Source organism: Struthio camelus, chromosome 8 (assembly GCF_040807025.1).
Source record: "Struthio camelus isolate bStrCam1 chromosome 8, bStrCam1.hap1, whole genome shotgun sequence".
In the NCBI taxonomy this organism is placed as follows: Eukaryota; Metazoa; Chordata; class Aves; order Struthioniformes; family Struthionidae; genus Struthio; species Struthio camelus.
The window spans coordinates 15,102,722-15,119,028 of NC_090949.1; the positions used below are offsets into that span (position 1 = coordinate 15,102,722).

At 36.0% G+C, this 16,307-nt stretch overlaps 1 protein-coding gene across 4 annotated transcripts in view; it reads left to right on the forward strand.

Annotated features, from left to right (window-relative positions):
• Positions 1–16,307, forward strand: part of COL11A1 (collagen type XI alpha 1 chain) — a 172,597-nt gene that overhangs the window by 25,952 nt on the left and 130,338 nt on the right. For all 4 annotated transcript variants that reach the window (XM_068952233.1, XM_068952231.1, XM_068952234.1 and 1 more), the window contains exons 4-5: positions 225–387; positions 13,407–13,535. In XM_068952233.1, coding sequence (XP_068808334.1) covers positions 225–387; positions 13,407–13,535 — 292 coding nt within the window. The remainder of the gene's footprint in view (positions 1–224; positions 388–13,406; positions 13,536–16,307) is intronic.

Consider the following 16,307-nt stretch of genomic DNA (forward strand, 5'->3'; position numbering starts at 1 on the left):
TTTGAATCAGATTTCTTTGCGCTATGGAACAGAACTTAAATAGTGAATAGCCAAAACATCATTGGTACATATGTGAAAGATGGAAATAAATGTAAACATTTAAATTTTATAATTTCAATATCAGACATTTGACTATTTCCAAACCTGTAATAATCTGCCATATTGTAAGCATGTGACCTGTTTTTGAAATGGAGATTACAGCAGAATTATGTCTCTTTTGATAGGTGGCATCGAGTAGCTATTAGTGTGGAGAAGAAAAGCGTTACCATGATTGTTGACTGTAACAAAAAAACCACAAAACCACTTGAAAGAAGTGACAAAACAATTGTGGACACCAATGGCATCACTGTATTTGGAACCAGGATTCTGGATGAAGAAGTTTTTGAGGTAAAAATCAACATTTAAATGAAGTGCTTAATGCAGATTTTTGGATTCAGGATTGGCTGAAATGAAACAGAAGTACAACAGAGAATTCTCTATTATTGGAAGATGTGCTATATTATTCTGTTCATTAGATTATGTTGTATCTGAAGAGGGTTAGCTTTTATTGTCTTTCTGCCTGATATTGAGATACCTGAGAGAGTTGATCTGGGGGAAGTTGAGTAGTACGATATTGAATCATTTTAGCTCTACCTCTCTTAAGCAGTTATAGCTATTTCTGCATAATAACAATATTTGGGAGAGGGAGAGAAGGACCTGGGAAGTTTTTTTTTTGGGGGGGGGGGAGGGGGTTGTAATGTGAATCTTTTATATTGTTTATCCCGCTTACTAATCTTTCCAGTAACTGAAGCATACTTTGGCAAGAAGGATATATATATGTTTCCATCATTTACTGGCCAAGAAGTAAATATAGGAAGGGTGAATTGCCTCTAAGGAAGCATGTGACTGCCAATCATGAGGCCTTTCTAGGTAGAATCCTTATGCCAACAATTACTTTTACAGACTAATAGTGAAGCTTCTCTAAATCTACGCTCTTAAGGTTCTTTTATCACGTTATTATACAACAGTCAGAACTGTCAAAATTTAAATTAAAAATTGAACAATGAAAGTACAGATCAGTAGTTAACTTATTTCACATACAGAACATCTGGGTTCCATAAATGCCTAGATACTTAATCCTAGCTTTAAGCAGCACATATGTTTGAGAAGTTGCATAGGTATCAAGAGAGGAAATATGAATTCTGAGTGTAGCACTGTGGCATTGATTCCTTGAATTTTCATGGACTTGACAAAACATGAGCCTTCTAAATGGGGAAATGTCTGGCATGGTTTAACAGGTCATCAGTGTGACACACATTTTTGATATTCACAGCGAAGTTTGCCTGTAGTCCCTCAAACAGTTTGCACATCAGAAAGAAACTATTTTCTATCTGAAGATGAATTCCTCCAAAACATGGCTCAGTTGGAGTGGGGCAAGCAGTTTGGGTCTGCACTTGGGATAACCCCTTGCTAATTACATTTGAATTTCTTTTTTGGGTCAGAAACCAAGTCCCACAGTTCTTATAAATGGTAATAAATTTTTTAAGTAAGTACAATACTCATATACATAATTAAAAATAATTCAGCAAAAATGTAATAAAAATAGATAAACTGATATTTTGTTAAGTGTTTTACAGGATTAGATTCTAATGGAAACTAAGGTAACAGGCTCTGACTTGTTCTTACATGGTTTTAGACCATTTTAAAACTTGTTAAGAAGAGAAGTACACAATAGCTAAACTGTGATCTTTGGTTTTCTTTTACTCTGTACAGTTGCTAAATAGTGATAGCTGTCTGAAACTTCACAAGTGTTGAAATGACTGTATATAGTTGTTTGAAAATAAGTACAGTGGTTGATGCCACATACACGAAGGGAAATATCTAGTTTAATCATTTGCATTTACTACTGTGCTTGAGCAGAGTAGAAGCATGCTAGGGACCTCTCATCTCTGAAGCTGTTGGTGATTTTGATATTATATCTGTCCTCTGTATTTTAAACTGTTTTAAATGTTCAGTGAAGTTCAGTGAACTTTTCACTGAAGTCTCCTGTGCTGAGTTGGCAAATTGGTGCTTCAATTCCAGCTCAAACCCACTAAGAAGAAAGATGGCTATGGACTCACGAAAGAAATAGTGCAGCTATCTGTAATGCCAGTTTACAGACTGAATGTAAAACATTCAGCACTGAGAACAGCAACATTTCTGCCATTTGCAGCATCACTGTAGATTTCCACATTCCTTCAGTGATTACATTTTCTTAGCTACCTGATTGTGCCCCTTTTCTCTTGCTTCATTCAGGGGAATCGGTTACATTCTTATAAGGCTTTTCTTGTGATAGCTGGGGCATTAGATTTAGTCTGAAGTCTCTTGCTTAAATTAGAAGCTTACAGTCCCTTCTTTTGGGGTTGGTTTCCACTTTGTCTTTTACTGCAAAGCCACCATGCTTATATTTATACATATGTTCTCAATTATTTGAATCTGTAACTAGAAATGTGTGTGTTGAAAATATGCAATTAGAATGACCTTTAAAATTTAAACAAAGTGCTGTTATCATATATGTTTTTAATAACATGTGTCCTCTGAAGTCTGGCCAAGCGAAGTAAAACATGTTTTTTTTTTTTTTTTGAGTTCATCTTATTTTTACTATTTTTTAAAAAATAGATGGAATTCCTTGTGGTTCATTCACAAGGCTGTACCAATCCTTTAGCTTCTGCTGCCAAAGTTTCTGAAGTTTGGGGCTTTCCTCTGGAAAAGGAAATACATTTTAAAAAATACATTTTAATCAGTTTGACATGACTATTTTGATGTGACTTTGCTGTGCTGATTATCAATAATCTTTGAGTCTGTTTTAACAGAGTCAAGTACCTGAAAATATAGATTTACAGAATCTGGGATCAATCCTGGAATGTTTATTTCCATGAACAGCTCTTTGGATGAAAAAATTTGCTAATTTATTCGCTGTCGTTTTTGTTACCTCAAAATTAGGATTACTGTGAGCAAAACATTTGCAGAACTCAGTTCAACCTCTTGTATCTGGTTGCAGTCTTGCCCAGCACTGCTTCAGTAGTCATATTTTCTTTGTTATACAAGAGGTCAGACTGAGGATCCAACCTTCAAAGCCAAACTTGCTAACAGATCCAAAAATAATGCCCACATTGGATTTATTAAGCAAGGGTGTATCAAAAGTGCATTAAAAACTAAGTCACATATCTGATGTCAGGTTACAATGGTCTTTATATATGTGCAATGTAAAATTATGCTGCATGTACATTCATGATGTCATTTGCTTAAAACTGCAAACATGTCGAGTATCCAGAAGTCAGGTAGCTCACCTCAGTGAAAGGAGGAGAAGGGCTGAATATTGTCCCAATAAAAGAGAACAATAAATGATTACTCAAACTGCTAACTTGGAATATTCAGTAAACATTCTTTGGTAGCTTAGCCTACTGGTGATAAAGTTAAGAGGCATTTTTAAGAGTGATTTAAGACATGCCCCTCTGTTTTAGCTTTAAAAGCAAGAGCAAAAATAATCTTAAGTATATGCCCAAATTTTGTGTTTGTTTTGTATGAAGAAATTGTTATTAGGAGTTGCTTTGCTGCTCATTCCCCAATGAAAGTGCTAACTGATATTTTATATTATCATGATCAATTAATATGGAAATCCATGTGATGTCACAATCAGGATATTGATCTCAAGCCAGGGTTAAGCATCACATGCATGCAAATACTTGAGAAACAAATAGTAAACTGTGCATGCATAATAAAATTATGTTGTCTAGAAATGATATTGACAGAATCACTGAATGGTTCAGGTTGGAAGGGACCTCTGGAGATCTTCTAGGCCAACCCCTGCTCAAGCAGGGTCACCTAGAACATGTTGCACAGGACCTTGTCCAGATGGCTTTTGAATATCTCCAAGGATGGAGACTCTACAACCTCTCTGGGTGGTTTGTTCCAGTGTTCTGTTACCCTCATAGTAAAGAATTTTTTTTTTTAAAGTTCAGATGGAACATAAGGAACTGCTATTGACCAAATTTTGGGGCCCTCATTTACACTGCTAAGCACTTGCTCACTGAAGTGGCTCTGTTGGCATCAATGGGACTAATTTGTAAATGCTTATTTTTCTAAGACTAACACAATATAACTTAAGCTTTCAGATGGATCATTTGAAGTTAATCTCACATATGCTTTCAAATACAATGTGCGCTAAGAGCTGGTTTGTAAGTGCCTGATAGAGAGAAGAGAATTTATACTATAGCATGTAAATATTCAAAAAAAATTAATCAGATGCTGGTACATGGCACCTAGTACAAAAATTTTGAAGTATGTCCATTGAAATATGTCTGTAGTTTAAATATTTGATAAATAGCAGGGATCTTTTTATTCTTTGCCAGCTTTAAGGATTTGTCATTCCTCATTTAGTGCTGTTGGTATGAACAATACAACAGGTATTTTATAACAAGTTATTAACTAACACAGTCTTTATGCAGAGATTTCCATATAGAGACTTTTTCCTTCAAAACTGTTCAGGTTTTAGATTGGTACAATGCTCTTTTAAGCACTGTGCTGTAAATGAGTATAACAAGCTGGATCCTGATGTATGTAAAATTCTTACTTAAAGCCAATGAAAGTTTTAACTGCATACAGTTTACAAGATAAATCCTTGGAGTAATTGTTGTTAATAAAGGGTGGAGATTTTGATACTCGACATTAACCTGATTTCATTAAAAAGCATTTGAACACTTATATGCTCCCTAAGGTTCCTCCAAAAAACCTGAGTGAGCATTTGAAGATGTAGTGAGAACACATTGATATGATAAGAATATGATTTAACCTGCATAATTTAACCATAATCATCCCTGGCATGTTTGTAAGCATGGTAGTTCCAAGTGCTCAAGTGCCAAAAAACCATTCATCTCTGCACATACCCCATGAAGAAGATAGCAGTAGCAGAATGGATAGAGCTTTTACTGTCTGACCAAAATTGCTAAACAACTAAGGTTAGAATAGGGAAGCTAGCCCAAAGTAAAATTTCTGCCCGCATATAGCATGAATGATGAGTCATCAGCACCTTCTGTTTCATACCATCCTATTGAGCTACACATTACTTGCTAATGTAACCATAGCCAATGTGGTTTCCCTGTTACGCATCACCTTTAGTGACCCACCAAAAAAGTGATCTTCAACACAAACAGAATCTAAACCAAAAAATGCAATAGGTTCTAGGCAAAAACAGCAATTAGCAACCTTCTAGCTATTGATTGCCAGAAGTGACCAACTTTTAGCTTAGGAGAAAAAAAAAAAACCAAAACAAAGCAAACCATTTTTCCATTTCAGAGGCAGCTAATAAAAAGCAGCATTTTTTGCAAAAGCTTACTATTTGGCTTGTTTTGTTTTTCTTTCTTTTGATTTTTATCTGAAAGAATGATCATTTGGTCATTGCTATTTTTTTTATAGTATTTCCAAACTTATGCACAATGAACAAAGGTAAACAATTCTATTTTTCTTTTTTCACTTCATTATTTTTTAGAAGAGGGGAGAAAGGAAGATAAGTCAAAGCTCTGATAATTGCCTGGAGTTCCAGTTCATTTTCAAGGAATATTCTCAAGAAGCCAAGTAATGGTCATTCAACTAAACTGTAATTAGATTTGTAGTTAACAATCTGGTTCAAGTAGTGCTGCCTGTTACATCAACTCCATTAAGTTTTACAGATGGGATTTATTATCTCCTCATTTAATATTATGTGTAGCGCACATTTAAGTTTTAAAGAAGGAAGGAGAATAAACAAGATTCAAAAATAAATGAGAATTTAAAGCACTTGCATGTGTTGCATCAAGAAAATAGGTGCTCTTGTCAGGCACAGTTTTATCACTTTTCTGTCAAGGCACTATTTCTGCACAGCATTAAGCAATGTTCACATATTGTGTGTGTGTGTTACATTCGCGTGCTGTGTATATAGGTATTGTAATAATGTCTAACCTCTCACAGCCAGGATCCGCAGCAGACTTTGGTCTTTGTCAGATCTAAGAGCAGCCATGTTTAGAAAGTTAAAAATTATTGTTGGACATACTAACCTATTTCTTAACGAGGCTGGATGTATGCTAGTGTAACTGCTAGTTTTCAAAGAATCAAGAAGACATTGATTTTGATGGAAATTTTGACCTATACCAAATTCTGCTTTCAGAATTTATTACTTTTCCAGTGCTTCAGTCTGGCATGCTCTTAGTATCTTTCTCTTGCTATATTATGCAATAGGCCTGGGTTATGGAATATTATATTAAAGACCTCTGGAACTCTTCATCCCTCAAATCTTTGCAGGAAGATTAAATGAATTCTGCAGCAGGTTTTTCTAAATTCTATAGTAATAATATCCAGGCTGTCTAGACTTCTCTTCTTTGGAGTCTATAGTTTTACTGTCACATAACTAATTAGAGAAAGTTGGCACATAGATACAGTTTTGGGTTTCTGTTGATTTATTGAAGATTCCACCCTGGAATCCTTAGGTTTTAGCCATCAAATGAAAATGGAAGTTACTTATGTTCTTCTCACAAGTTCATATAGTGCCTGGCACTGGTTTTGTTATGCTCTTATCACTGTTTAGGCAGTCATATCAAAAAGCAAATTATCATTAGAAGCACAGAAGCATTTTGGATGTCCAAAATATGAGTTGGAAGAAAAGAGTTTTGCGAAGAGTTTTGCTTCTCTAGCTCTGAGTGTCGTGTAGAACTAGGGAACTAGACTAGAAAAAGCTAGATACTAGAAAAAACAATAGTTTAATCTCCAGTTCCTTCATATAGTGTAATTGCTCTTATAGCCTTGAAAGAATTCGTGCTTTTTCTTTTTTAACACTACTCCAGGTAATATTAGAGAAGATGTCCTTTATCAATGATAGAGACCTTTAGATGAAAAATAGAATATAAATGAACTGTTTAATGGTTGTACTTCTATAATATACCATATTTAGAGAGCATTTGTAAGATTACATAGTTAAAGGGAAAAAGATAATTTGTTTCATTGTTTCAAGAAGAGAGATGATAGCTAAGTCTTTTTATGAAATCACAACTAAGGTAATAAGGAGTCATTTACATTTATTGCATATAATGATAAAATAATTCATTCCTTACATATGACGTCCCCTAATGTACATAACTGAGAAGGTCAGACACCATAGCTGTTGGAGAATTGCCTTATCTCTGATTTCTGCTATAGAATTTAACAAAGGCTCTGAAAAGATGGAGTTAACACCAAATACAGTGATTACTACCATGAGGCTAGTATCAAGAGAAATTTGCTCTGTAAAACTGTAAGAACTTGTCAGTTTACTGTTTTCTTGCAAATTGTGTCTTCATTTCATTTTTCATTATAGACAGTTCAGTATTTTTCTCAGTGTTGCAAAGTGTTTAAGTTCAACAGGTTGTTTTCAGTGCAGATAGCCCACCCTTTTGCATTACTAGTTAGTGAGGTGTGTTTTTTAACAAAAGCTGGAAATACACAGACACACATGTACCCTTTCTGATTCTAGAATGTCACTTTTTTGCCTGTGAGATGTTCACAGAGGAATTTTCAAAGAATGAATTCACCACACACTTCTAAATCTTAGCTGGACCATTTCTTGTTGCAGAACAGTTAATTTGAGAGAATGTCTGTGCAGCTGTTCCAACAGGCAGGAATTCAACAGATTTGAGCATATTCTCCCATCCTGGTAGCTCTGTAGCCTCTTTCTTCATACTTGCTGTGGCATGCCACAAAGATACTCTAAAGAATGTTTCCTCAGATCTAATTAACTCCTTGTAATAGCTTTGAAGGATTTTGCAAAGAGCCTTTCGTTACGTTTTAGAAAAATGCCATAGAAGTAATCGTTCCGTATCTCGTTTGCATCTTAGAATTAATTGATGGGCAGGTTATTTTATAATTCTCAAGCAGCTCATTTCTTATAACCATGAGGCTGATTCAAAGGCTATGATTTTAATTATCATCAGATTCCCAGAATATGTAGGAATTAAAACATCCATAGATTTTAACTATTTCTATTCTGTACTGAGATGGATTATTCAGCTAGGCATCATTTGAACATAGTGAGTTATGTGTTGGCTCTGACATCAACTCTGTTTCAATAAAGTAACTGTTTCAATAAAGTATTTACAATCCAAACTAAGCGTTAAGACTTCAAATTAACCCATTTTAGTCACAAGAGGTGTTTATGCCTAATGTTAGGTATGCTCAAATACCTTGCTAAGTGTTCACCTTCACCTGCATGTGACTAAGGCAGACACCTAGCTCTCAGCTTGCTTATCTTTAATGTTCAAGTAACGTTAAATGTCTGCTAAACACTGTTTAAAATACATTGTATTAAGTGTAATCCGGGACAAAAAATTCTTATAGGGCAGCACATCCTTTCTCTTAATGGCTAAATAGGCTGTCAGCACTTTTCAGAGACAGAAATTAAACATACACATTGTTACAAATATTAAAATGAGAAGCTCCTGGGGGCCATATGAAATGAAATGACATTGCAGGCTCTGTCTGGTACCTCAACACAAGTTGTCTGCTTTCTACTGTCATTACACTTATCTCTGACGTCAAATCCTGGTGGAAGGCTGGCTCAGCAGAGATATCACACATTTGACTTGTAAAATGCACTATATATCACCTGTATGTCTTTTCATGGTATTTGTAGATAACAAACTCTAATCTAGAATTAGACATGGTGTTGAGAACATGCTGATCTCCTGACTCTTGTCCTCGTTCTATTCCAGTCTCTCTTTTTCTTGTAAGTCATGTATACTTTACAGCATTGTATTTCAGTCTCCGAGTTAAGCGGTTACAATGAAAGAATGCATTTGTAAAGACTGAAGTCATTTTGTGAAAAATTCTCAGAGTGTAGATTTGTCCAGTAAACACCCGTGACTATAGGATAACTAAGGCACAATTATGAAATCCACAATAATGTATGTGGAAATTTGTGTGCTGGGATAGTGACCTGATCTGAAATGAAAGCTCTTCGGTGACCAGTGAAACAGCGTTGTCAGTAGATCACATACTCAAGCCATTTAACAAGCAAAGGTAGAAAATTAAAAACAATGATAGTATTGGAAAAAGAAAAACAATAATATTGGGAATATTTTTATAGCAGATGTTGAAGGAGAAAAGAGGAAAATCAATATGTGAGATGCCAAATATTAAATCAATCAGTTTCTCGGTAAACTCCCGCATCAATAGCTAGTAGCTTTGGGTACAACAGGTATACCCTGCAAGACTGAGGGCCTCCCTCTATGTGGACCCATGACAGGCAAACAGGCAGGGCTGGGAAGTATAGTCAATGGATCAGGAGCAGCTTTAAGCAATTTGCAGACGTCTAAGCCAAGTGGTAACAGCACGCTGAGTGCTTCTTGTGAACACGCAGTCCAGCAAAAGCCGGTGCCAAAATTCCATGGCATTAAAAACCAGCACAAAGCAAACTCCAAAATCCTGGCTGTCTTCCCCTGACTGGGTTCTCTTAGCATATCAAACTAAACAGACAGCAGTTTTAGGAGCAGTTCCTGCATTACTCTCCGCAAATGGCACAGTGTGTTCTTGCGGATCTGTGTGGGCATCTCAGGGAGCCGTGTATGTTCATGAACACACAGCAAGGTGTATGAGCTGAAATCCATCATATCCCTTAAGGCAGAACAAAGTGACCTGAGCTCCACAGGTGAGGACAGGGGCTCTTTTGTCTTTCAGTTGCTAATTCTTTCTTACTCCTCTGCTTAGTTGCAACATGGCTGGTGAAAGAGGAAAGACAGACCATTTTGGAAATACTTTGTGCTGGAGGAGGCAGGATGCATAGACAAATGCTGACTGTGAAATCTCTCACAACACTGTGCTGCAGTCTTGAGGGAGTCACATAAGGAATCAAAAGGGGAATTTCTCTGTACCTATAGCACATGTCCAAATAAGGAAGCATTAGTGAGCAGAGGAAAATAAAAGGGACATGGGCAGGGGAACAAACTGCTGCATTAGTAGCACTTCTAGAAGTTTAAAAAATGCATTCTAATCCTAATTTAGTCTGAGACACACATGAGTCTGTGAAGGAAAATGAGTTGAGATCTCAACAGCAAACAGATTTGTAATGTGTAGTCACTGTGCGCTAAAAAACTAAGTATTTTGAATTTTATGTTAAATAAGTTAGTAAATAATTTTTATAGACCTAGAGAAATTGCAGAGGGTTGTTCAATTTTTTAGTTTGAATCTTTCTTGCTTGGTTCTGGGATATTTCTTTTTGAAATGAAAGAACGTTCCAAACTGTTGGTAACTATTTTAAAATATTCCCCAATTTTGTTAGTTTGTTAAAAGCTACTATTCTGACAGGTTCAAAGAAACTTTCGAAATACTAAGGTAATAGTGAATTTTCCTGGTTCTACATTTCCACATCAGTTACGATATTTTCTCTTTAAAGACAAAACTTGGACGGGTATACTAGCAAAGTGATTCCTTTGCCCTCTTCCCTCCCCCCTCTCCTCCCTTTTTTCTTAAAAACAAAATAAAATTACATTAGTAGTATATAAAGGCTTGAAAATTTTAAGTAATAGAAGTGGACCCATCTTTTGGGGGAAGTACAGTCAGAGACTGAACTTAATGGGCTTTGACCTAGAACATGTGCCAACTTTCAGCAACCTTATTTTTATGATAGCGTAAGAAGCTCCTGTATAAATAAAATTAATAGTGGAAATGTTGGCAGGAATTTACCTAAAGCAGCCTAAATGGTACCTCTATGGCACCTCTATGTTAAGAAATACACTAGAAAGCAGACAGCTCTCTGTAGAAAATGTTAAACATACAAGGTTTCTGTAGGGTATCTCAGCAAAGCCATTTTTATTATCCAGAATAGTGGGTATTTTCAGTTTGATGTTGTTTTTACATGTGATATATGGAAATAGAGGTGAAAATAACATTTGTTAACTGTTATAACTTTTATTTCAACATATTATATGTTGTATATTTACATATTGCTCACTTAATTATGTTTGATTCCAGTAACTGTATCTCTGGTACAGGCTTTTTTATTTTTTCTCCCTCTTCTATGGGAGTACAGATGTGATGCAAATTGTCAGAATTATAGCTGATCACTTGCATGCTGAGCTGCATGCTGGTAGTAGGAAGTGCCCTGCATTAAATCTTAGGAATTTAGACTGGTTCCCAGTGAACAAGTAAACAAAGAGTATGAAAATGACAGAGCGGGAGTTATACCTTCCCACCTTCTCCTTTCCAAACCAGACAGCACGTTCAGCCAGAATGTTGCAGCTAGTCCAATTGGTGTTAGTTGGTATTGTGCCATGTGAACAATGGTTAGGGTGTTATTGAGAACACTAACACTATCACTTTCTCTGAACATTCTAGGGAATAGGTGTTGTCCATAACAATACTTAGAAGTTAAATCGCTTTAAAGTTCATTAGCTGCATTTCTCATTTGGGTGCAAGCTGATGAACATGCTTTTGATTCTTGGTCCTCTATAATACATTCTGTTCATCTCAATATATATTTTATAGACATTTTGGGGATGGAGACATGAACATATTCCTGTGGTAATGCAGATGATGTGAAACTTATTAATACCTAGAATTAGTGATTTATAGCTAGACTGAGACAATTCCTCATCAATCTCAGGAATTTCGCTATGACTTATGATACAAAAAACAAGTGTTAATGTGCTTTCTTTGAAAATGACACCTTCATAAAATTTTGACCTCACACTTTCATTTTCTACTCACTTATAGCTGAAGTCTTAACAAACAATGTTCCCGTGCATTTATTTGGCTGTTCAAAAGCCTGTAGCACATTTTCTAAGAAAGCAGTAACAGTTGGCTTTAGCTGTCTTTTCGCTACTGTCATGCTTTCTTCAGATGCTCTAAGTTAGATATCTCTTCTCAGAAATGTACCTGACCAATATGAGAGAGATAGCCATTGGCTATATAAAAATATAGCCAATATGAGAGAGAATGGAACACGGGCATATTAACCAGTCTCAATATGTAGTTGTCATGGGGAGAGGGGAGGGAACACCAGGCAGTGTGACACTGCTAAATTCAATTTATTAAGCGGACCAAGCAAAGGTTAGGAAAGTTCTTACACACCCACACACCCACACCCACACCCACACAGAGCTGCAGTTAACTGAAACCCACTCCAGTTACTGCTCCAGGGGTATTTCTGTGACAGTGGTCCATGCAGAGGACCACAAAGGGACTCACTCCTTGGCCTCGGCACATATAGCAGCCTGTTTCCAGCTCTAGTCATGTATTGCATCGAATCAGGGACAAGACGAAGGTGCTGTGCTGAGTTCAGGGGGAATCTTTTTGAGCACAGGGCCATGTAGGGTGGTGCATGTTTCTCCAGCAGATCACAGTAAGTGTGATTTCACCTAGTAGTTGCATCTACTGCCAAATGAACAGAGCTAATGCTACATAGTGGGCTCAAAGAAAAATCAACCTTGGAATTGGCAATTAATATTCATTTCCAGAGATTCATACGTATCAGCGGTACTGCACAATTTGTAGTAGTGTATTATTGTGTCAAGTACTGGTCATGCTGTCTCAGGCAAGATACCTATATAAAGTATCAAAAAAGACAGAAAAAGTCATCAAAGCCCTGGAAAAAAACCCTTAAATGAAGAAAGATTTAAATGATTATAATTTTTGCCTTAGGATCGAGCATAAATAAGGGAACAAAGTCTATAAAATAATGAATGATCTAGAGAAAATAAAACAGAGGGTGTCTGCTGTGGACTTTCTGGAATTTTCAACCTCTTTATTGGAAGTCATTACTCATAGTATAAATGATAAATATCATGGGAAGATAATGAAACCAAAAGCTTTGATTCAAGATGTATTGTAACTCCCATTTACAGACCTTCTCGTTTTGCTCTCAGCACTTTCTTAGTCCTTGTTGTTTATTTTTGAATGGTACATAATAAGTTACAAGAGATTTTAATTCATTTTTAATTGTTCAGAACAGAGCTTTGCAAAGTTTACCTGAACCAAAACTCATAGAAAAGTTTCATGGGTAAAAAATTAGTTTAATATTTTCAGAAATTTCCATATGAATTCTAGAAATCCCAGAATTTTTACCCTTTTATTTGCCTACTCCTTACTCAGGCAATCTCTAGGTAAAAACTTCAAGATCTGGCCTTTTATAGTGAAATTGTTCTGCATCCTTATAAAAGCATCATTTTCATGCGATGTGACTGCTGAAAATCATTTTGAAGTCAATCTGCATTGAAAATGCCATCTATAAATTAAGTAGATATGTTATTATAAAACCATAAATATTAATGTAATGTCTAATACATGTATTGTGTGCCTATTTTTTTTCTACGTGAAAACTCTGTCCTTCTGATGAACTGCAATAGACAATCTTTGTTTTTGTTGTTTAATGTGCATATGCTTTCTTGCAGGGTGAAATCCAGCAGCTGTTGATTGTAGCTGACCCCAGAGCTGCATATGACTATTGCGAGCATTATAGCCCAGACTGTGATTCCCCAGTGCCCAATGCTGCTCAGGCTCAAGATCCTCAAGTTGATGAGGTGAGTAATCAGCCATGTATTACTAGATTTATTGCACATTAGTGGTTTTGCTCGATACAGGTTACTGAGGGAGCACTTAATTACAGCTAAATGGCATACATTATTCTAGAAATGAAGGAAGAAGTGCAGAAGTGAACTTGCAGAAGTGCATTCCTTTTTGGTACCCACTCATTTGTGACAAGCACTTGAAGGAGCCTGTCACTATTGTATTTAAATTCCAATTATGCTCAACAAAAGTTAAACTATAATTCCTTAAAAAAATTGTAGCAATCTGAGTTCTCTCAGTTGTGCCTATTTGCTGCTTCTTTGTATATTTGTGGTTTTGCTGATGCTGAATACCCGGAAAGATTTGAAAGATACGGGAGGTATGAGTATTTTGCACTTGTAAAGTTCTGCTGCTAGAAATGTCATGTATGCTATAAGTTATATCCAGTGCACAAATGCATGTACGTAATAAATCCTTTCAGCTAGTTCTGCTAGCAGGTAAATGTCAACAGGGACAAGACAGAGTTGGAATTTTTCCCAGAAATACAAAAATGTTAGTATTCACAGAAACAGTTTGTCACTGTAGACAGTTCTCAGAGCCATAAACTGAGTAATTTGCTAAAGGCAACTGAAGAACCTCAGATTAGTCCCCTGCGAGTCAGACTTTGTTAAGTATTGTGCATGTTCCAAATACGTCTATCAAAATTGTCTCATATTTCTGACATTGTAAAGTGGAAAAGCTTTTGCAAAATGTAACTAGTCTTAATTGAACTTGGCTCTGGACAGTCAATATGCACTTGACGGTGTGTGATCTGACTGGCTGTTGTTACTCAAATGCAGAAGAGATCAGCATTAATAACTTGCAGAATCTAAAACGCCTGCTCTGAGGCAATTTTGAGACAGAAAATTTCCTAAATACATGATAATTTTATTTGTTGTTACTATTCTATCTGAATGAAATCTATGTCATCATATGACAAACGTCCACAGGGCCCCAAACTTAATTCAAGCAGACTCCCACATCCATTGTATCAGAAGCTCAGTTCAAGATGTATCCAGTCACGTGCACATAGGCAGAGGCCTTTAGGTAGCATTACAGTGCCTGAAGCCTGGTCTCTTTGTGAGCATCATGTAGACTCTTGTGTCCATGGATCTCCATGCACTGTGTTCCAAAACAGATCAGGGTGAAAGCACATGGTTGATATTCTATGGGAAGAAAATAAAAGACAGCAAAATATTTTTTTTCCCCTTATTAAATTTGAAATTTTGCTGGGGAGCTTTCCTGGACTTTGCTGCTATGTGTTTGACCATTCTAATTTTTTTTTTTTTTTTAATATTTCCTATGTGAAGACTAGGAAAGTTTGAATGGGCTAGAGCTTTTCTATTTTGAAATGAGACCACAGAGGAGTCAATCTAATGAATTGATCTTTATGGGAAAATGTTGATAATCATCTCTTGGTCTCTTTCTTGAACAAGACTATATCTAAAAACTTAAAATATATTAACTAAGTGGATAGTACTGTTACCTCCAAAGTAACATCAACTCCTAAGCAGGCGTTAACATGGCTTAGAGAGTTTGCAAATATTTGCTTGCTCTGGTCACCATTGATAGCAGTGATGGCTCCTGTCCTTCAGTGCTATAAATGTGGACAAGACTTGGAGTCAGTCTGGACAGAAATCAGCTGGAATCAGATTGTAGATTGAAGGCCTACCTCTTGATTAATTCGGAATGAGCATTTGTGCTTTATTAAGAGCAATGACTACTGCTGAATTATAAGACTAATTCAGTGTTTCTAAAGGAAGGAAATGGATAAAATAGGTTCAGGGATTACATTTGCTTCATAATGAATGACTAGCTGAATCTCCCTCTGTCAAATTTTATGTTTATACTATGTCAAAGCTGTTTGATGCTAGCAGCAGTTGAGAGCTAGTACTCTTTTGCAGATGAAAAGAATAAGCCCCTTATAAAACCTGTGTGTGTGCACATGTATAATTATATGTTCATAGTATAGAGTATCCAACTATATATTGCACACACATTGAAAACAGTTGGTCAGCAGCAAACATTATCCTGTCAATTCAGAAAGGGTACTATAAAATCAAACAGTTGTGCACTATTCTCCTTGGATGTCCTGAGTAGAGGTCATTTACAGCATAATGTGATAGCCACTAAAGTCATTAGATATTTTACCTTTAAATTCCTCAGTCATTGTAAAAGTCAGTGCTTTTTAATATGCTTTTCTAAGGCCCTCATTTTACACTTTGATAATCTGAAGATACAGACAGTTTGTAGGAGCACCAACAAAGAGCGGTAGAATAAAAGATCCTAATTTGTAATATAACATTTTAAAGTGAATTTGAAAGGATAAAATAATAATAATACTAAAATGGAAAACTCTCGTTTCTGTTTGTATCCATTATTGGTCTGAGTGGTCGTTGAATCTCTTTGATTTCTGAACTAAAGACACAATTTCCTGGTTGCTATCCATGAGCGTGCATACATAGGTTTATATGAATATTCCCAGTGAAGTCAACGGATCTCTTTCTTTAACGTGTTGCAACATAGTTATCTGAAATAATCACATCAGTAATACTACCGGTGCAATGAATAAGGAGGATGAATATGACATGGATTAACTGACTCACTGAGTTGTCCGGAATGATAGAATCGTCTGCTATAAAGTAAAAAGGCATACTGCCCTTGAAAGCAGGCTACTTCATTATCTTCTGAGATGCAGCCTAACAAATCACACTGATAATCATTTTCAAAGAAATAAGTGAAACAAA